Consider the following 17,022-nt stretch of genomic DNA (forward strand, 5'->3'; position numbering starts at 1 on the left):
GACAGGTATGATTGCTGAAATTTTTTACTAAGGGTTAGTTACACAATTAAGATTACGATAAAAGGTCAAAACTGTTTTAAACTATGTAAAATGAAATAATTTTATCCTACATTAAAAAATGATCTCAGAACTATCCCTGCAGCTACCAAAATGGATCAAGTTTAGACAAACGAACCTCATTTTCTGTGTTTTTATTTTTAATTAGCATATTTATCCCAAATTATATATCACATGTCCTAGTTAAATCAAAATGGCCTATACTTGTGCGTGTGATTCAATCTTGTCCCTATATTACGTGTATGATTCAATTTTACCTCGTCCTCCACCCTCCACCCCTTTTATACCCACCCCGAATGAAACTTTTTTGAATGAAGAATTATTGGAGATGGAGACTATGGTGGATGGTAAATTCTTTACGCAAGAATCATAAAAGTCAGTAAGCTATTTTTTCCCGAAGATGACAGAAAGTTCGTGGAATTAACCCGCTTGTACAAAAACACAGGGTGGTTCCGTTGCTAAAATAAGCTTGAGAATGACAAACCAGGCATCATTATGAATTCTTAGAAGTTAAAAGTGCGATCAAAATATTATACTGAATGCATAAATATGCAGTACATTTTCTAAAAATACATCAAAGAAGATAAAGAGATGCTATCTAATTGTCTTTCCAAGAAAATCAATTAGCCAATTTAACTGGTGCAGTGAAGAGATTTTCAACAGACAACTTGAATAAAGCTTGTAACACTCAAGACTATAAACAATGGCCTATTAATGTCCTTGATTATGTGGTGGAGGCCCTGGCGGCAGTGGCGGAGGCATTCCAGATTGATGACCAAAGTTTGATTGCATGTGCATTCCAGGTGTGTTTGGGTTTCCAGATTGCTGCAAAGGCAAAAAAGCAAAAGAAAGAGAAAAAAAGTGTCATGTAACTGAAGAAATCAACTCAACAACCCAAAACGCGATTTTGTCGTGTTTCAAAAATCAGAAGAAAGGTATTTCATATTCGAGAGTCAGTTAAACATAAGAGGCCCAGAAAGTAAATTATCTCAATGATTTAGTACCAAGAGAAGATCTAGTAACACAAAAAAGGAGATATAATTTATCCAGGCTGGGAGCTTGTAAAGGTACACTTCAATCTTCCTTGGTTTCAACATTTCACATGCATGATAGGTAAGATTCCTTCATAATCATTATTTATTTTTAAACATAAAATACGAAGAAACAAAATAAGCAAATGAAGAACAATATGTGTAGACCAGGTTTCAGTATGGGCAATCTAATGTATTAAGTTTTGGCAGGAAAATAAAAGGCTTTTAGGGAAGAGTTCATTAACCGCCTGTCGCCCATGTAAACTTGTGCGTCTAACCCATCTGTCAGGCATAGCATTCTTACCACTAGACCAAAGTACTGTGGGCAGTTTGAATAGACATTTTACTCGCTAAAATAACAATGCCTCTCCCAATTTTAGTTCACACTACATAGATAGTCTTGCGAAAGCCCAAAGGTCTACAAGAAACTGGTCTGAAGATCCTAAACCAAGCAACTACTCGCAAAATGACCTCGAGAAGAATGTATTTGATAAGGTAGGGTAATTCAATTAAGAATAGTACCAAGGATGTGATGAAAAAGTAAAAAATTGGTGCAAGAAGCACAACTAATCAGTAGCTCATACTATCCAAAAAAGTTAAGAAGATGGAGCTAATTCATCTACCCAACTATTCTCACTCCACAAGTATAAAAATGACCTTGAAAAGAGTATCCAGTTACTCACTAAAATATGTGCATATAAACTCCCAAGCTTCGCCCTGTCAGGCATAACTAGCACCTTCTAAAATACATTTAACCTCCCCAGCAATCAGTAACAGCTACTAGAAGAGCCAAATAATTATGAAGATGATGTTATCTTCTGCAACTTATTACTCCATTACTTGCGCTAACATAAGCTCACAGGTATAGATACCTAACTTTTCGTATCACGCACAGCTCCTACCGCTTTTGATATGCTGGACCTCACAGTAGTATTCCAAGTACCAGCACTAATACTCTAGACACCCAAAATGTTGACTTACTCTCACTAGGGTTACTTGTCTTCACACTCAATGACTGTTTAATCCTTTTTCAGAACCCGATTTAACTCATTTAACACATTCTGCCGTTCTCTGGCATAAGTTAAGTTGCAGAGTAGAATTCTTGTTTCCAAGAATATCTTTGGGAAATATTGACAACAACTGCTTGGAACAATAAGTTTTTTTTGGATAAGTTGCTCGGAACAACAAGTTTTAGACTGTAACTATCTCTTTTCAATCCAGCTATTGACTATCCAACTTAATGCAACAATAAATAGGAAACCTATGTAATAAATAGTAGCTAATTATTAACTAAAAGGTCTGACACATGTAACTGAATCTAAGAATCCAAACAAAAAAAGGGATCCTGACAGAATAAAAAATGAATAAGCTGCCAAAAGATTATCACCCTTGCACTCTCAGGTCTCTTAAAGTAATTTAAATGCCATTCACCTGATAAGGATTAAGTCCAGGCATGAGCGGCATCTGTCCAGCTTGTTGCCTGTTGAAGCCTCGTCCTGGTGGAAACATCTGATTACCTCCTGGGTTTTGAGGGCCTTGCATGTTTGGCAACCCATTTGGCATTCCACCTGGAGGAACATTGCCCTGTGGTCCAGATCCAGAAGGCATGCCAACAAAATGACCTTGAGGCATTGGAGGACCCATCTGATTCATGTTGCCTTGTAACCCCTGAAAAAAAGACAGTTAATCAGTGATGTTGAAATAACCTCTTGATCCGCTTAATATATATCCTCCAAAGCAAATGCACTTTGTATCAATCAACCAACTATGCCACAATGCAAGTTGCAGTTGCTACCAATTCCTCTCTATTCAAGAAGAGGCGAAGATCCTAGTGAAATTTGATCCACACATGCTGCATCACTTGCATACTTTTGAACAATGTCTCATATAAAAGCTTAAGTTGTTAAAACATGACACATCATTAATGTATTTTATGTCACTAAACATCCCCAGCCAAGCACATGAAAATATTTTGTTGGTGGATAGCAACAAGACTTGAACTCAGGATTCTCTGCCTTCTCTAATACCATGTTGAATTATGTGAACAGTCGCATCTATAATTTTATACTCTCAAAGATGGGACATTATTACTAATTTATTTTATATCCGCAACAGCTGAAAAGAGAAATTGTAAGCATTTGGCTACAACTCCCATCTCAATACAAATACATGGCTAACTCGGAAATTATTATGGCCTTAACCTAGAATATCAGTAACTTAAACAGGCTTTCAAAAGGTAATCTCTGTTTCATATTAGTAATTTCTTAAAATCAAAGTTTTTAAATACTCCTGCACCAATTGAAACTGGAACATCTACAGAGAAGATGAAGCTTTTTCACTTAAGACATCAAAATAAGGAAACATAAATGCAGAGATACAAAAGAGTACGCATATTTTAAACGGAAAATACATTTACACAACTTATTTATTTCCAGCCGTTTAGCAAGAGCATTATACTTAGAGATGCAGCAAGAAGGTGATGATCAAGATAAGTCACGGCACGTCTACAGGAAAAAAAAAAAGATAACAACATGCAAATAGGCAGAGACACCTGCAGAAATATGACACATACCATCGAACCAGGAATAGACATTCCTTGGATGGGTCCAGATCCTGGCATTGAAGACTGAAGTCCAGGCATGTTTACTTGTTGTAGTTGGGGTGGTGGCCGAGGTAAATGAGGATGTGGCATTAGAGGCATATGTGGAGGCTGTAGCTGTGGCAAATTCGGTGGTTGCAATGGATGAGAAGTCATTTGTTGAGGTAGTGACTGCTGCTGCTGAGCTTGCTGCATGTTCTGTTGATATGCTTGCTGCTGATTACTTGCAAGAAGAGATGGATGTGGACCAGGAGGAAGAGGAGGAGCTCCTATAGGCATTGAAGTCTTCTGTTCTACTTGAGATGATGAATCAAGTGATGGGATAGACAGTGGCATTGCAGCTCCAACTCCAGGTATTGTACCCTCAGTTCGTAACATACCAGAGGCAAATGCTCCGGGAGTTGATGGGGCCTCAGGACCTGGAAAATTACCAGGCATGCGACCAAGAACATTGTTTTGATCACCCAAACCTGAAATCAACCACAATACCTGTGCTGAGGCTATTTAAGCACTATAGTTTGGTAGTTCAAAGTAATAGTCGAACAGTTGAACTAAGAATATTAGGTGGCAATGGACAACGAAAATGATAATCTTTCAAGAAATTTTCTTTAAAACTAAGCTGATATTTTCCCTGGTCTACGGAGCCAAATGCTCTCTTATCTAAAAATATGCACAATAAACTGGTACACAATCTGAAGTACAATAAACCAATAGCATAAAAAGATATAAAGATAACATCTGCATGGACAGGAATTAGTAAGCACCTTGCTGTCCTAAATTGAATTTATCACGAGCAGAGTCCCCAGGCCTATTTCTGCACCAGAACTTTGTCGTCTGATCATTGCTGCCACTGCATCAGCAAAAACACTGATGAGTTAGCTGTTTTGGTTACCCCAGTTAAATGTTTTGTTAATGGAAATTTTATTCCTGTTTGCAGAAATAGTACCTAGTGGAGAAGGCTTAAGGATCTCCACAGTTCTAAAGAGAATAAGAAACGAAATAACAGACGAACCAGCCACTGAAAGACAATGACATGCAATTTACAGTGCAAAGCACATGATTCCTCTCACACACACACGAGGACAGAGAGAGGGAGGGAAATTTTTTAATCCAGCTTGTGGAGGCTGTGCAGGATTTAAATAAATATAAAGACAATCAACCTAAAATGCAAGTAACCGCCCATAAAGTTACCTGCCCAAGAAAGGTTTAAACGAAATCTATATTAGAGAACTCATGGAGGAGAATTCCTTTACCTCTATGAAATAATAAAATACATCTGCAACAAATGCTCTATGAATAGTTCATGATGCACTTTCATATCAGAGTTCAGCATCAATTACATATTAGAAAAATGGTGTCCAATACAAGCCATAATTTCACCTTTTACCAAGAAATAGAAAATGTCACTTTACCAAGAAAGGTTTTAGGATTCAAAGTTGATAGAAAAACAGTCAGAAGCTTTTCTTGGACAGAAGCAGGGTCAATGGCGGGGGTGGCAGCGCAATGACTCCTTTCTAATGAATGACCCTTTATCATATGAACTACTTTATCCAAAAGGATTGACTATTTGGGATATACAATAAACTTTCCTCTATGAAATAACATCAGATAAACCACTATACATAAACATCTACGGACAACTATTTTCAGCATAAGTACCTCAAATATCACACATCATAAAAACTATTGCTAGTTGTACATATGCTTGATAAGCTCTCTAGAAGGGTATGTAAGCGAGGACCATAGTTGAGCACACAACCAATATACCTTAAGATTTAAATTGCACTAGACTCATCTTATGAAACATGAATTTGCTGGACAAGAAAGTTGAGAGCCCGCACAAAAGAAACCTTCACATTTCAGAAAGAACTACTACAGCAGAAGCTGACATCCCCACAAACACTGACTGATAGATTTCTTAGAGCGGATAAAAGACTAACTGAGAAGTACAACTATAATGATTCACAAACTCTAGTGGTCTATCCAGAGTACAGGGACAATCGAAATCCAATAGACATTGTGTGGAAAGAATCAACATATAAGATTACAAGTAGCTCGTCAGAAATGAAAAGAGCAAAATCAAACAGAATTGGAAGCACTTATTCTATAAGAAAACTGGGAAGGGAGGAAAGCTTTGGGAATGCTTTGTTTTCTTATTGGAGCATAGGATTGCAGGGTGAATACTGAATACTAAACATGCTTGTGAAATCAAGCTTCAACTTATATTGTCATAGTAAAGCAGCAGATTCAGCACTACATAGGCTCAAGCAACAATAACCCAACAACTTCAAACCAATATCCAGCAAACCAAGATGGATCAACCAGAATATTTAAATATGCAACAAGGCACAGAAGAAAAGCAGACCAGTTATGAGAAGAATTCTAACAATTGGCACTTTAGAAAATTGCTTTCTGCAACTGGAAAGAAGTACTAATGTAATAAATGGCACATAACTACAGAGCTGCAGTTTAAGAAAATGCAGTATAACCTGCAAAGAAGATAGCCAATAGGGTGCCATGCAAGATCCCAGACACCAGTTTCATGTGCATTTGTAATTTCTACTTGAGGAGCTTCATGCCTGTGGGTAGAGCATCAAAAAGACAAGAGACAAAATTATTAGAAGCTACTCCGTTCACTGATAATAAGGGGATTTGATTTGATAAAAGTTTCCGATTTTTTTTTTTAACTGGTACTGTTACTAAAAGTTTCCTTTTTGGGTTCATTTTGAGAGCGAAATCATATTCCAGACTAGCTTATCACAGACTAAGTAGTTCCGAGGGATTTTTATTCGCCACAATTCACAGAAACTGTAGGATGATCTTGCACTGGCTAAATACTGGGTAGAAAGAACCTTTTGGTTTAGAAAAGGAAAAAATGTTTTTATTCAATAAAACTAGGGAAAATGAAGCATATGACAAACAAATCAAGTCTCCCTCTTACAGGAAAAGCAAATAAAAAGGGATTTGAGTGAAGGGAGATGATTTTTCCCGCGGCAATCCTAAACTCAGTGCACGGATTTGACACCTTCCGAGGAGAAATGGAAAACTGATCAATAACCATAGTACCAGCTTCACATACAACAACCATGTATCTCCACTGTTCTGGTTTAATTTAAGTTAAGAAAGCTTGATGAAGTAAAGATATACATGCAAAGAGGAGCATTAGAAGAGAAAACAAGGTTCCCTCTCTTATCTCCGACTTGTTGTTGCCAATAATAGTTTAAGTATTTCATGAAGACTCGGAATAAGTAAGATTAGAAAATTTGATTTAAGTTTCAAGTTAGTTGAAGTTGGTACATATTTGGACTCTTTTAGAAAACAGTAAGTACATAATTGGACTTCTTCTCGACTCTTAACCTGGACTTTTTTATCCCATAAGCTTCTTGAAGTCTGAGCTATTAGGTATAATATTCATCCTGAATAGTCCTTTGTCATTCTTCCCAACTTGAATCCGGCCAAGAAAGTGCCAGGAGTACCACACTTTAATGTTATTAAATGATGGCAAAAGAATATAAAGAAAAGGGTAATGTTATGGCACAGAAATTAGCAACACTTCCTCAATCTGTAAACATCAAGATTAATGTTCTAAACAAGGTCATATAATGATCTTTTGAAAGCACACGAGATGCCCCAAAAACTAAAAAAGAAAAGGCAGCACAAATAATTTGTAGTTGATAGTGAAAGAAGTTTCAAGGAACCTACCCCACAAGCCAATGAAATATTGAACCGTCATAGCTTCCGCTGACGAAATATTCTTCATGAAAGGGATGCCAGGCCAGTGCTGTCACAGTTAAATGAATTTAAACAAGCAATTAGCCAGTATCACAAACAGATGGAAGTTGACCACAGAAGTGTGGTCGAGGAACAAGACAATAAGTGGAACAAAAAGAGTGATTATTATCTGAATGAATAAAAGAACCACTAAAATTATTGCATGACACAGATAGTAGAAAAGGCTAAACGTGATTAACTCTGCATTTTATCATGAATAACAATTGAGCCACTACCTCCATTTATATCATTCACTTTTTCACTGACATGATCAGAAATTTCTTTTTCTAATAATACCTTGGTGAAATTTACTGAATAATATCAGCATACTAACTGCAAATTTTCATCCAAGCCCATAACCTGGCTGTTACATGACATGCTCGTGTTGTGTGCATTGCATAAGATATATATAAATATACAGAAGAAGGTAATTATTACATGTCACATCCTTCTGATGCCCCCGGAATGACTCAAGCTCCTTCATAGCCCTTATGTCATAAAGCTGAAATGAAGCAGCAAGTTATAAGGGCAGAATACAAGCACTTGCACACAAATTTTTTATTTTTTATTTGAGAATGGCAACACACTTTCACACAAATATTTGTCTCGACAGAATAATCATCTACACTATTTGCAGGTATTCCTTCATTAGCATGTGACCAAAATTCATATGTATACAAGCTTTTTTCATTTCTAATCAAATAAGAAAAGGAATTCTGCAAGCAGAACCAGAGAAGTAGTAAGTAGCAGTGCACTTGCAGTAAAGAAGCAGTTGCAGTTCAAAACCGAGCTAAAATTGCTATCTGCTTGCTACCAACCCGTTAATAAGAAATTTTAGCAAGGCTTCTCAAACCCCATAGTTACAGATCTCAGCAACTTCAAGTTGATCCTTCTCTTTTTTCCTATGCACCCATATTTTAAATACTTTTGATCTTTGTGCATCATTAATGAAGGCATTTCACTTGTCAAGAGTAAAAGGAAGTACAGCATAAATCTAGTTTTTGCCAGCTCCAGAAAAAAATGACATCTTTCCTAAGATAACAACAATCACATATCATACAGTCAAATTAACAAATAATAATAATATTAATAATATTTTACTGTACTTCAAATTTGATGCATCTTTCAATGCTTGGCACATATCACACCTCCAACCATGTAATACAAACAACAACGGGATAAAACAAGTCATTTTTACACTTTTGTCAACTGCGATGCCATTTCATAATTAATGAGCTTGTGAAACAAAGATCGAGTCATTTCTTCATCAATAACCAATTTACACCACCGGATCATTACATGCAAAATCGGAAAAGAGATTAGTGGGCTCTAGGAAAAGTATGACATGGAGAAGCCTACCTTGATAATTTGATCCTTAGAAGCAGTAAGGACCCAGTTACCATTTTGATTCCACTTTACACAGAGAACGGTATTCTTATGCCCGTGACTGCAAACAGCAAACAACATCCATGTTATTTCTATATAACTTATCTAAGTAGTAATTTCGTAAGTTCATAGAAGTAATAAAATTGCAGATTTAGAGAGCAGTTTTGGACTGACAATGAGGAAAGCTCCTTCCCTGACTTGGCATCCCAAAGTTTAACAAGATTATCTTTTCCACCTGCAGGCAGGAGAAAAGCAGAGCCTCAAAGAGTGACTCTAACTATTCGGAACATTTCAACAATAAAAAAAAATACATAGAACATTTCTGAGAAGAAAAAGCATATACCTGAGACTAATAGAGACTTTGTAGGGTGCCAATCAACACTCTTCACATCCCAACCATGGCCTGCCTGAGTTCAAGTGACATGAAGAACTATTCTTAGGTCACCTCATGCTCAAGTTAACTGGTACATTAATAAGTTTGATGCTAAAATTGAAGGGTTATTGCCAGTGAAATATTTTGAATAAATTTTCCATTTCATAGTAAACTTCTGCTGGAAGCAGATGTTTAAAAATGTAACAATTATCATAGCAGCAAGAAGTAATGGAAGGCAGAGTGTAATCTGACAGGTAAGAGCATTACACTGCATGTTATAGAGAAAACCAAAAATATCGCCTTAACATAGGATCACAGGTATGCAGTCAAAGCATCACTAATTTTACTTGAATCGACAAGTTTCTTATAGTAAAAAGCTTGAGGAACATTACCAGTTAATGAGCGCTCTTCTTGGCACCTTGCAAAGTCCCATACTTTAACAGTAGTGTCATCAGAACAGGAGCAGAATTTTAAATCTGTACTACAGAAGCTGTTCAAATTCAAGCATGAGACTCAGTAACCAACTGACATTTTTTTAGAAAGTTAATAAAACCTAAGAAATACATACAAACTCTCAAAACCAAGCCACATTATTTAGAATAATTACCTCAAATCCCGTATTGATTCTTTATGCGCATTCTTATTGGCTTTGACATTATTCATATTGGTTTGCCAGTACCTGTCACATGATATAGACGTGAATTCACAAAAGAGAAAGAAAAACAGAATATAGATGATGAGAGTGTGAACTGTAGATCATTCCAAAAATATTGTTTACTTTATTGTGCCCCCATCATCACCAGTGACCATCCAGTTATCATTGTGGCTCCATACCATTGACCTGACTGCTTGATCATGAGCCTGCACATGAAATACATTACATTGTCATCCAATTTGCTTGTCACGTACTAAGATCTGATATTCACAACCCAGATTCATACCTGAAGTATCATTTCAAAGTTAAATGATTGCCCATTCCAGAGTGTGAATTCACCACTTTGAGATCCAGTAATAAGGCGCCGCCCACTAGGAGTCCACTTTACGTGATTCAAGAGAAAAGGTTTGAATAAGAGAATAGAAATATAAAGATGAAATACACAGAGGACGTGACACAACCGAGAGAGAGAGAGAGAGAGAGAGAGAGAGAGAGAGAGAGAGACTCAGAAAACTTTTAGCTCTACGACTTGTGTCATAATGCTAGCTGGATCAGCTTTAATTCTTTTATCAGTTCTTTAGAGGGACATAAAAAGAGGCCCAACAGCCTATAAGATTTCAAACTACATCACGTGACAAGATAACTCCTTCCGTGTCAGCTTTTATCTGCTTACTTCCAAGAGAGTAACTTGTCTGAATAAACTGAATACAGAGAGTTCTACCAGGATAAGAAACTAGTTCTCAGAAAAAGAAAAAAGAAAAAAAAAACAAGAACAAAATCGTCACAATTCGCAAGAGAGTTTGATATCCAATTAACTCGAGCTCCAAGGATCCAGATTCGTACATTCAATCAAGGCCTTGCAATTAACTGTGTAAATATTTTATACATTCAGATACGTTGCATTTAAATGCTCTGAAGAACATACCATGATCGAACAATTTTATCATAAAAATTACTCCCTCCATTCCATTTTATTTTTGTGATCAGTAGAAAGAACTAATCCCTCCATTCCTTTTTATGTGAAGATGTTTGATTGACCACACAGTTTAATAAGTTAATTTGACTTATATATTACATTAGCAATAGAGGAACAGTGTGTTACAGTAGTGCTGGAAAAGCTAGTTTGCAGAGAGATATTTACCTCAAAATTTGAACTTTGAATAATTTAACAAATTTAAATCCTGGGCAGTTATGAGAGTTGTATAGAAATGGAATAGTGTCAACTATTTTGGGACGTATCAAATAGATAAAAGCTCAAAGGCACGTGTCCAAAGATGCATGTGTGCTTCTGGACACAGTAATTCAATTGTGTATTAACACAAAACCAAAGCTATAAACAACTAAAGCACAAACAAAAAGATAAAAGGCCAAGAAGAATTCTTCAACTCACCACAACACAGTTGATTGAACAACGGTTTTTATTTAAAGATGTATGAACAAATTTAGCAGAAAAACTGGTGGATGGATTATCCAAATAGGCAACTGCTGGCAATATCTGCATCCATGAACAAACAAAATATCCTAATTAAATATTTTTGATCAGTCATTTTTATTAAATGTTGATTTTAAAGGAATACAATTAAAACGAGATACAATCTTCCTTTCTTCAAATTTTTAAATATTGTATAACAAAAAATAGAGTCTCGGCCAGCTTACAGCCTTACACAGTTTTTAGAATCATTAGCATTTAGTTTGCTGGTTTCAGGACAATATATTTAATAAGCAGTATGTTTACTTGTGGGGGAGACTTCAATTTCAAACGTGTTAGTTTGGCAACAACAACAACAACAACAACAACAACAACCCAGTGAAATCCCACATCTTGGGGTCTGGGGAGGGTAGAATGTACGCAGACCTTACTCCTACCAAGGTAGGATGGCTGTTTCCGAGAGACCCTCGGCTCAATAGAAGCATAAAAAGGGGAGTCAGATAAGGTTAAAAGATTCAAAACGATATTGTAATGAAATAATGCAAGCGACACAGATAAGGTTAGTTTGGCACTTTTTTTCAAAATCAAAGTTACAAACTTCACAATTAACTTCATCCGCTAGGTAGTTCTAGAATGTTCTTAGAGTCTATAACTAGCTTTACATAGAGATAAAACTGAACTATTATCACCTTCCTAGATTACAGGTACATTTTGGTTAACTTTCCTCCAGATTGCCTGATATTAATCTTCAAACTTTGCTCCGATAAGGATCTAGCTCTCCAAAGACATGCTATTCTCATGGCACATGCTCTACTATTTGAAAATCTATGTTTGTGACTACAGAATAAAGGTTTGAATAACCTTAACATAAGAAGCTTGAAACATACAGGAATTCAGCCCCTTTTTTTCTCTTGCTACTTTACTGTGGTTCACTGTAGCTGTGGGGTTGAATATTGCACAAACCAAGAACTAAAGGACATATATATTTTGGCTGATTCTCTTTTTATTTCTAACCTAGGAAAAGCTTGTCAGAGATCTTAACAGTAATGAAAGATAACAAAGTATCATCATAAAAACTAAATAATTTTTTGCAGAATCAAAGACTAATTCACAAGTGGAAAACTGACATCAACTGCTGCTGCTGGGCTAGGTTGTAACACTGTCCTATCCCTCGAATCGCGCTGCCACATGCGGATCTGCAGAAAAACTGTTGTTCTTAACTTTGGACCAAAATAATCTTAAAAGTTAAAGAAAGTTATGAGAATTCCATTGCAAAGTTGACAAGAGCCCCCACAAAAGAACAAACATTAAAATTATTAATGGACAAAGCAAGCAAGACGACTTTGGATTCTCGTTCTCATTCTTCTTCCTCTAGGAGGAACGGAGGTTATAGAAGAATTTCTCTTCCTCTTTTTATCTCTGCTCACTTTTTGTTCCTATTATTTTATTAATATAAAAGACCTCGTTACCTAGAGCTCCCGCAACATAAATACAGCTCATATGGGTGCAAGCTACTACAAACTAAAAACAGGAATTTGATTCTTGTGAAACTGGAATTAGGAAGAGGTTGGACTCCTTCAAAAAATATGTGGGACTGATCAAGACCAGCTTCTGGAAAGATAATTAGAGCTCTAACAATATTCCAGGAGGGTATGGTTAGTCCTAGACAAACTAACCACTATACAAGCTATACTTACTGCTACTTGACAGATAGTACTAATGAACCACTGTGCAGGCTATATTTACTGCTACTTGAGACTAGTCTTTCTACTAGAATAATTAGAAGAGCAATGTACGTCAAGTATTGTAGACCTACACATCTTTCTTTTAATATTTATAATTGCCCGAGTTTCATAGAACTTCACACAAAGAAACTCTAGTACCTTAGAATTAGTGTACTACCATCAATGTTATATAGGATGATTGTTGTGTCTTTAAGGCCCAACATATCTATAATATGAGTGCAACAGAAATGCCAATGTTAAGATGGATGTGTGATCATACAAATAGAAAGTGCAATATGGAATGAAATAAAGGAGGTTGGATTAGATTGTTTGACATGCCCTATGTTAATCTCAAAGTGCATAAACCCATAGGTGCAACACCTACGATAATTGAACAAGTTAAAATAGGAGGAAGTAAACCAAAAATCACAATCTCTTAGCATCAACACGGATTTAACTGAGATAGATAGCACAATGAAAGCAAATGATTCATACAGTCAATAACAAGTAGATAAAAATATCAAATTAAGGCTTGGTCAAAGTCGTTACACTTGCATTAATCTGGAGTTTGTCAGTAGTCATTTTAGTATGGTCAGAAACTTGTATGTCAGCATAGGGATAATTGTGAGATTTAAAGTAGTCAATACCAAGATTATGGCTTAGTTATTGTCATTATAGTTACATTAAATGAGATAATAGCCAATATTTTTCTAGTCTGTCAAGAAACCTGAAAACCAGTGCAAGGACAAGTGTGAGATTCAGAAAACCTCTAGCTTTTTAAAACCCTAACTAGCCTCAAAATACAAATTATTTATTATCGGAATGAAATGGACCAAATAGAAACGACTGGATATAGAGGATTCTTTTTCTATATTAAGGAGATATTTCTTATAATTGATGCTAACTAATTTAGAATTGAATATAGTTGATTGACTGATATATAGAGTCAAAAGGGGGATTGAGCTCGAGATGAGAAGCCAAAATTTAACTGTCAATTCTAATGGAGGGCTGAGTTAGAGGATCATTTATGGTGTTCATGTCCTCGTACACCGTTAATGTGAAAATGAAACAATGACCTCCAAACTATCCATAGGAGGTTTATCTTTTATTATACCAAACTCTGAAAAAGAAGATCCCTAATGTTGGTGAAAATGTTGTGGCATCTTGAAAGAAAGAAAGATGAAAATGAACCTCCACTTGCCGGAATTTTTCCTTATGATAACAGCCCATGGTTCTAATCCCTTGCTAATCTATATGGTAGTACCATAGAAGAACATTTACCGCACCACATTGAATAAGTAGGTCTCTGGATATATGAACACATTCAACGTTTATTACCTGCATATATCTTACAACTGTACTAGTGTAATCAACTGCTCTTCTCTGACCAATCTTTCTCATTCTCTTTGCAGCAAAACTATCAGCATGAGCTGCAAATATAAGGAAAAGAATTCAACTTTGGTCGCCATCGTAATTAGTTCCGGTAATACTTATAAAAAGAAAAAGGGTCCAGTAAATGTGTCATCAAAGCAAATGGAAGTCCCTAAGAAAAAGGGTAATATTCATCCTCTCTTCAACTTTTGTGGACTTACACTTCCCCAAACAAGAAGAAACAGTAGATTCTATTAGGATTTAACAATTTGAAACAATCATAGCCCCATTATTGGGTTGAAAATCTCCTTTTCTCCAACTAGATAGAAAATATATGAAATAACGACTAAAGAGGTCCTTCCCAAAGAACACTAAATGGTATGCTCAAACAACTCTTCTCCAGATCTGTAGTTTCTTCCAATATTCCTTCTCCCTTTTTCCCCTTTAAAATTACTGTTACAACTCTCATTATGTACCCGTATTTCTTTTCAGATTAATCGATTACACAGCAGCAGCTTGATAACCTGATCAAAGAAACAAAAGAGAAGAAGAAAAGTTGTGGTTTGTAGCTAGTTCTTTTTTCCTACAATAAAAATGATTTATAACAACAAGATTCTAGACATTCCCTACCAGCTGTACCCTATGCTAAAAAGCATATCAATCAAAGATGAGAAGTAAAAAGAGTAGATGAAACATTAGTAAACAGGACGTACCGTCATAAGAAGGATGAGGAGGAGGTCCAGGTGGCTGAGAATTAAGAGTACTGGAGGATGCGGATGGCTGCCGCATCATGGGAGGTGGACCTGGTGGAGGCTGTGGACCCCTTGGAAACTCACCAAAATGTGGAGGGTGCTGCTGCTGGTTTTGTTGCAGGTGTTGTTGCTGGTGTTGTTGCGGGTGTTGTTGCTGGAATTGTTGCTGTGGCGGTGGCTGGTGCTGCTGATGCTGATGAGGATCACCACTCGCCATCATAGTTGAGGATAGAGGGGAACCCAAGATTTCAACTTTATGGGTTCAAAATTCAGAGTTCTAGGACAATGACCTCAAGTTAATATAACGGGACCACGTATCTAGTATCGATATTCAATACATATTTGAAAAAAGTTAACAACCACTTAAACACAAATATGCAAATACAAACATCACCATTACAATTGTCCTCGTCGACTTTGTATGTTCCAAAAACAACCAATAATTACATGATTAGGAGACATACAAACACAATAAGCTTTTATTCAAGTTTCTTAATAGAAAAGATGAGCATCTAAAGTTTCTTCTTCATACGCCGACAGGCTCACTATGCAAAATGCCTAACAGAGAGCTTCATAGCCATTACCAATCAAGCAACTTCATTTCATCAACACACACACTGGGCTTATACTGTAAAATAGTACACAAAATAAACCTCTGGATAATGATTAATGGGATGACACGGATTACAATTCCAAATTTCTAATTTTTTTTAGTGGCCGTTTGGCCATGAATATTTTTTACTTTATTCCAGAGTTGAATTCTGGAAATCATGTTTGGCCATAAAATTCCGGAATTTGAAAAACACCAAAAAAAGTTGTTTTCACTCGAAATCACTCACAAAAATCCAAAAACAACTTCATTTTGTATTCACGGCCAAACACAACTTCAATTTCCAAAAGTCCACTTTTCACTTTGAAAACAAAAAACTACTTTTATCAAATTTCACAATTTTCATGGCCAAACGGGTTAATATGAACTTCCCACAAAAGGAAAAAAAAAAAAAAAGAGAACCACTAAAACAGAAAGCTGGTAAGCAACCGTGGAATCAAATGGCATAATAATGACATAATGAAATTTTAGAAACAATATGGCAACCTATAGTGCAACACAAATAAAAGAAAAGAACAAGGAGGAGGAGGTGGTGGTACCAGTTTATAGGAACGTGAAGAAAGCAGCAAGTGGGGTAAGAAGGACACGTCAACTAGTGCTAGGGTTTTTTATACCAAGAGCGAAATAAAGAAGGAAATGCAGAGGGAGGTATTATTTATATAGGGAAAGAGAGGAACTAACAACGCAAAGTCAAGTCGGAGAGCTGATGTATTCGCCGGAGAGTGTAGTAGCAGTAGGAGCAGCAGTCGTGGATAGGTTTGGCAGTGTTTAATTAGTGTGGGCTCATTTTAAGGGCCAAAATTGGAGTCCAGTTTCCTCAATAATGGGACGAGTGAAATATCCTCACGGCCCAAATCATAGCTGTTTGCCCATGTCAGTCATTTTTTCGCCTGGAATGGCCTTAAGGCAGAATTTTGGCAAAAGTTTGTCTTATGGCAAATCTCTGTCATATGGCCTAACTTTTACTCAGATAGGTCTAATTTTGCTATAAATCTCTGCCTTATGAAAAAAAAAAAAATCTACTGAATTGGGGTTCGTTCCCTGGACCTCGGGGTATTAACCGAAGGGAAAAAATTAAAGACCAACAATTTGAGGGAAAAAAATAAAAACCATTGCCTTTGAATGGCAATCGTGCAAATGACCCCATCTGAGTCAATCTATTTACCCATTTTTATCTATTTTAAAAAATATTTGCTCCAAATACCTATTTAGGTGTGTTCAGTATGAACAAAAAATATTCTATATGAGTGGGTTTCTTAATTAT

The 17,022-nt window shown here is 36.3% G+C and overlaps 1 protein-coding gene across 2 annotated transcripts; it reads right to left on the reverse strand.

The window, feature by feature from the left end:
* Positions 1–557: 557 nt before the first annotated feature.
* On the reverse strand, positions 558–16,583 carry LOC132635775 (flowering time control protein FY). 2 transcript variants are annotated; one of them, XM_060352300.1, is made up of 19 exons: positions 16,440–16,583; positions 15,110–15,425; positions 14,364–14,455; positions 12,429–12,497; positions 11,263–11,367; positions 10,159–10,254; positions 9,996–10,078; positions 9,825–9,896; positions 9,610–9,707; positions 9,188–9,247; positions 9,019–9,079; positions 8,818–8,905; positions 7,897–7,960; positions 7,390–7,468; positions 6,177–6,266; positions 4,452–4,537; positions 3,661–4,157; positions 2,520–2,756; positions 558–882 (listed from the first exon to the last, which is right to left on the reverse strand). In XM_060352300.1, exons 2-19 carry the CDS (start codon positions 15,366–15,368, stop codon positions 769–771), a joined length of 2,250 nt encoding a protein of 749 aa, XP_060208283.1. In that variant the 5' UTR covers positions 15,369–15,425; positions 16,440–16,583; the 3' UTR covers positions 558–768. The 2 variants fall into 2 exon arrangements, with proteins under 2 accessions (XP_060208283.1, XP_060208282.1); XM_060352299.1 differs by having other exon boundaries at positions 16,298–16,521.
* Between the last annotated feature and the right edge of the window lie 439 nt (positions 16,584–17,022).

This window comes from Lycium barbarum, chromosome 4 (assembly GCF_019175385.1).
Source record: "Lycium barbarum isolate Lr01 chromosome 4, ASM1917538v2, whole genome shotgun sequence".
Taxonomy (NCBI): domain Eukaryota; kingdom Viridiplantae; phylum Streptophyta; class Magnoliopsida; order Solanales; family Solanaceae; genus Lycium; species Lycium barbarum.

Bases quoted from the DNA above. Each gene is read 5' to 3' on its own strand.
- LOC132635775 (XM_060352300.1), bottom strand. From the start codon at position 15,368: ATGATGGCGAGTGGTGATCCTCATCAGCATCAGCAGCACCAGCCACCG. The intron at 7,469-7,896 runs GTAATAATTACC...TAACTGTGACAG, and splicing joins GCATCAGAAGGATGTGACAT to CACTGGCCTGGCATCCCTTT. The intron at 4,158-4,451 runs GTGCTTACTAAT...GGTTGATTTCAG, and splicing joins ATTCAATTTAGGACAGCAAG to GTTTGGGTGATCAAAACAAT.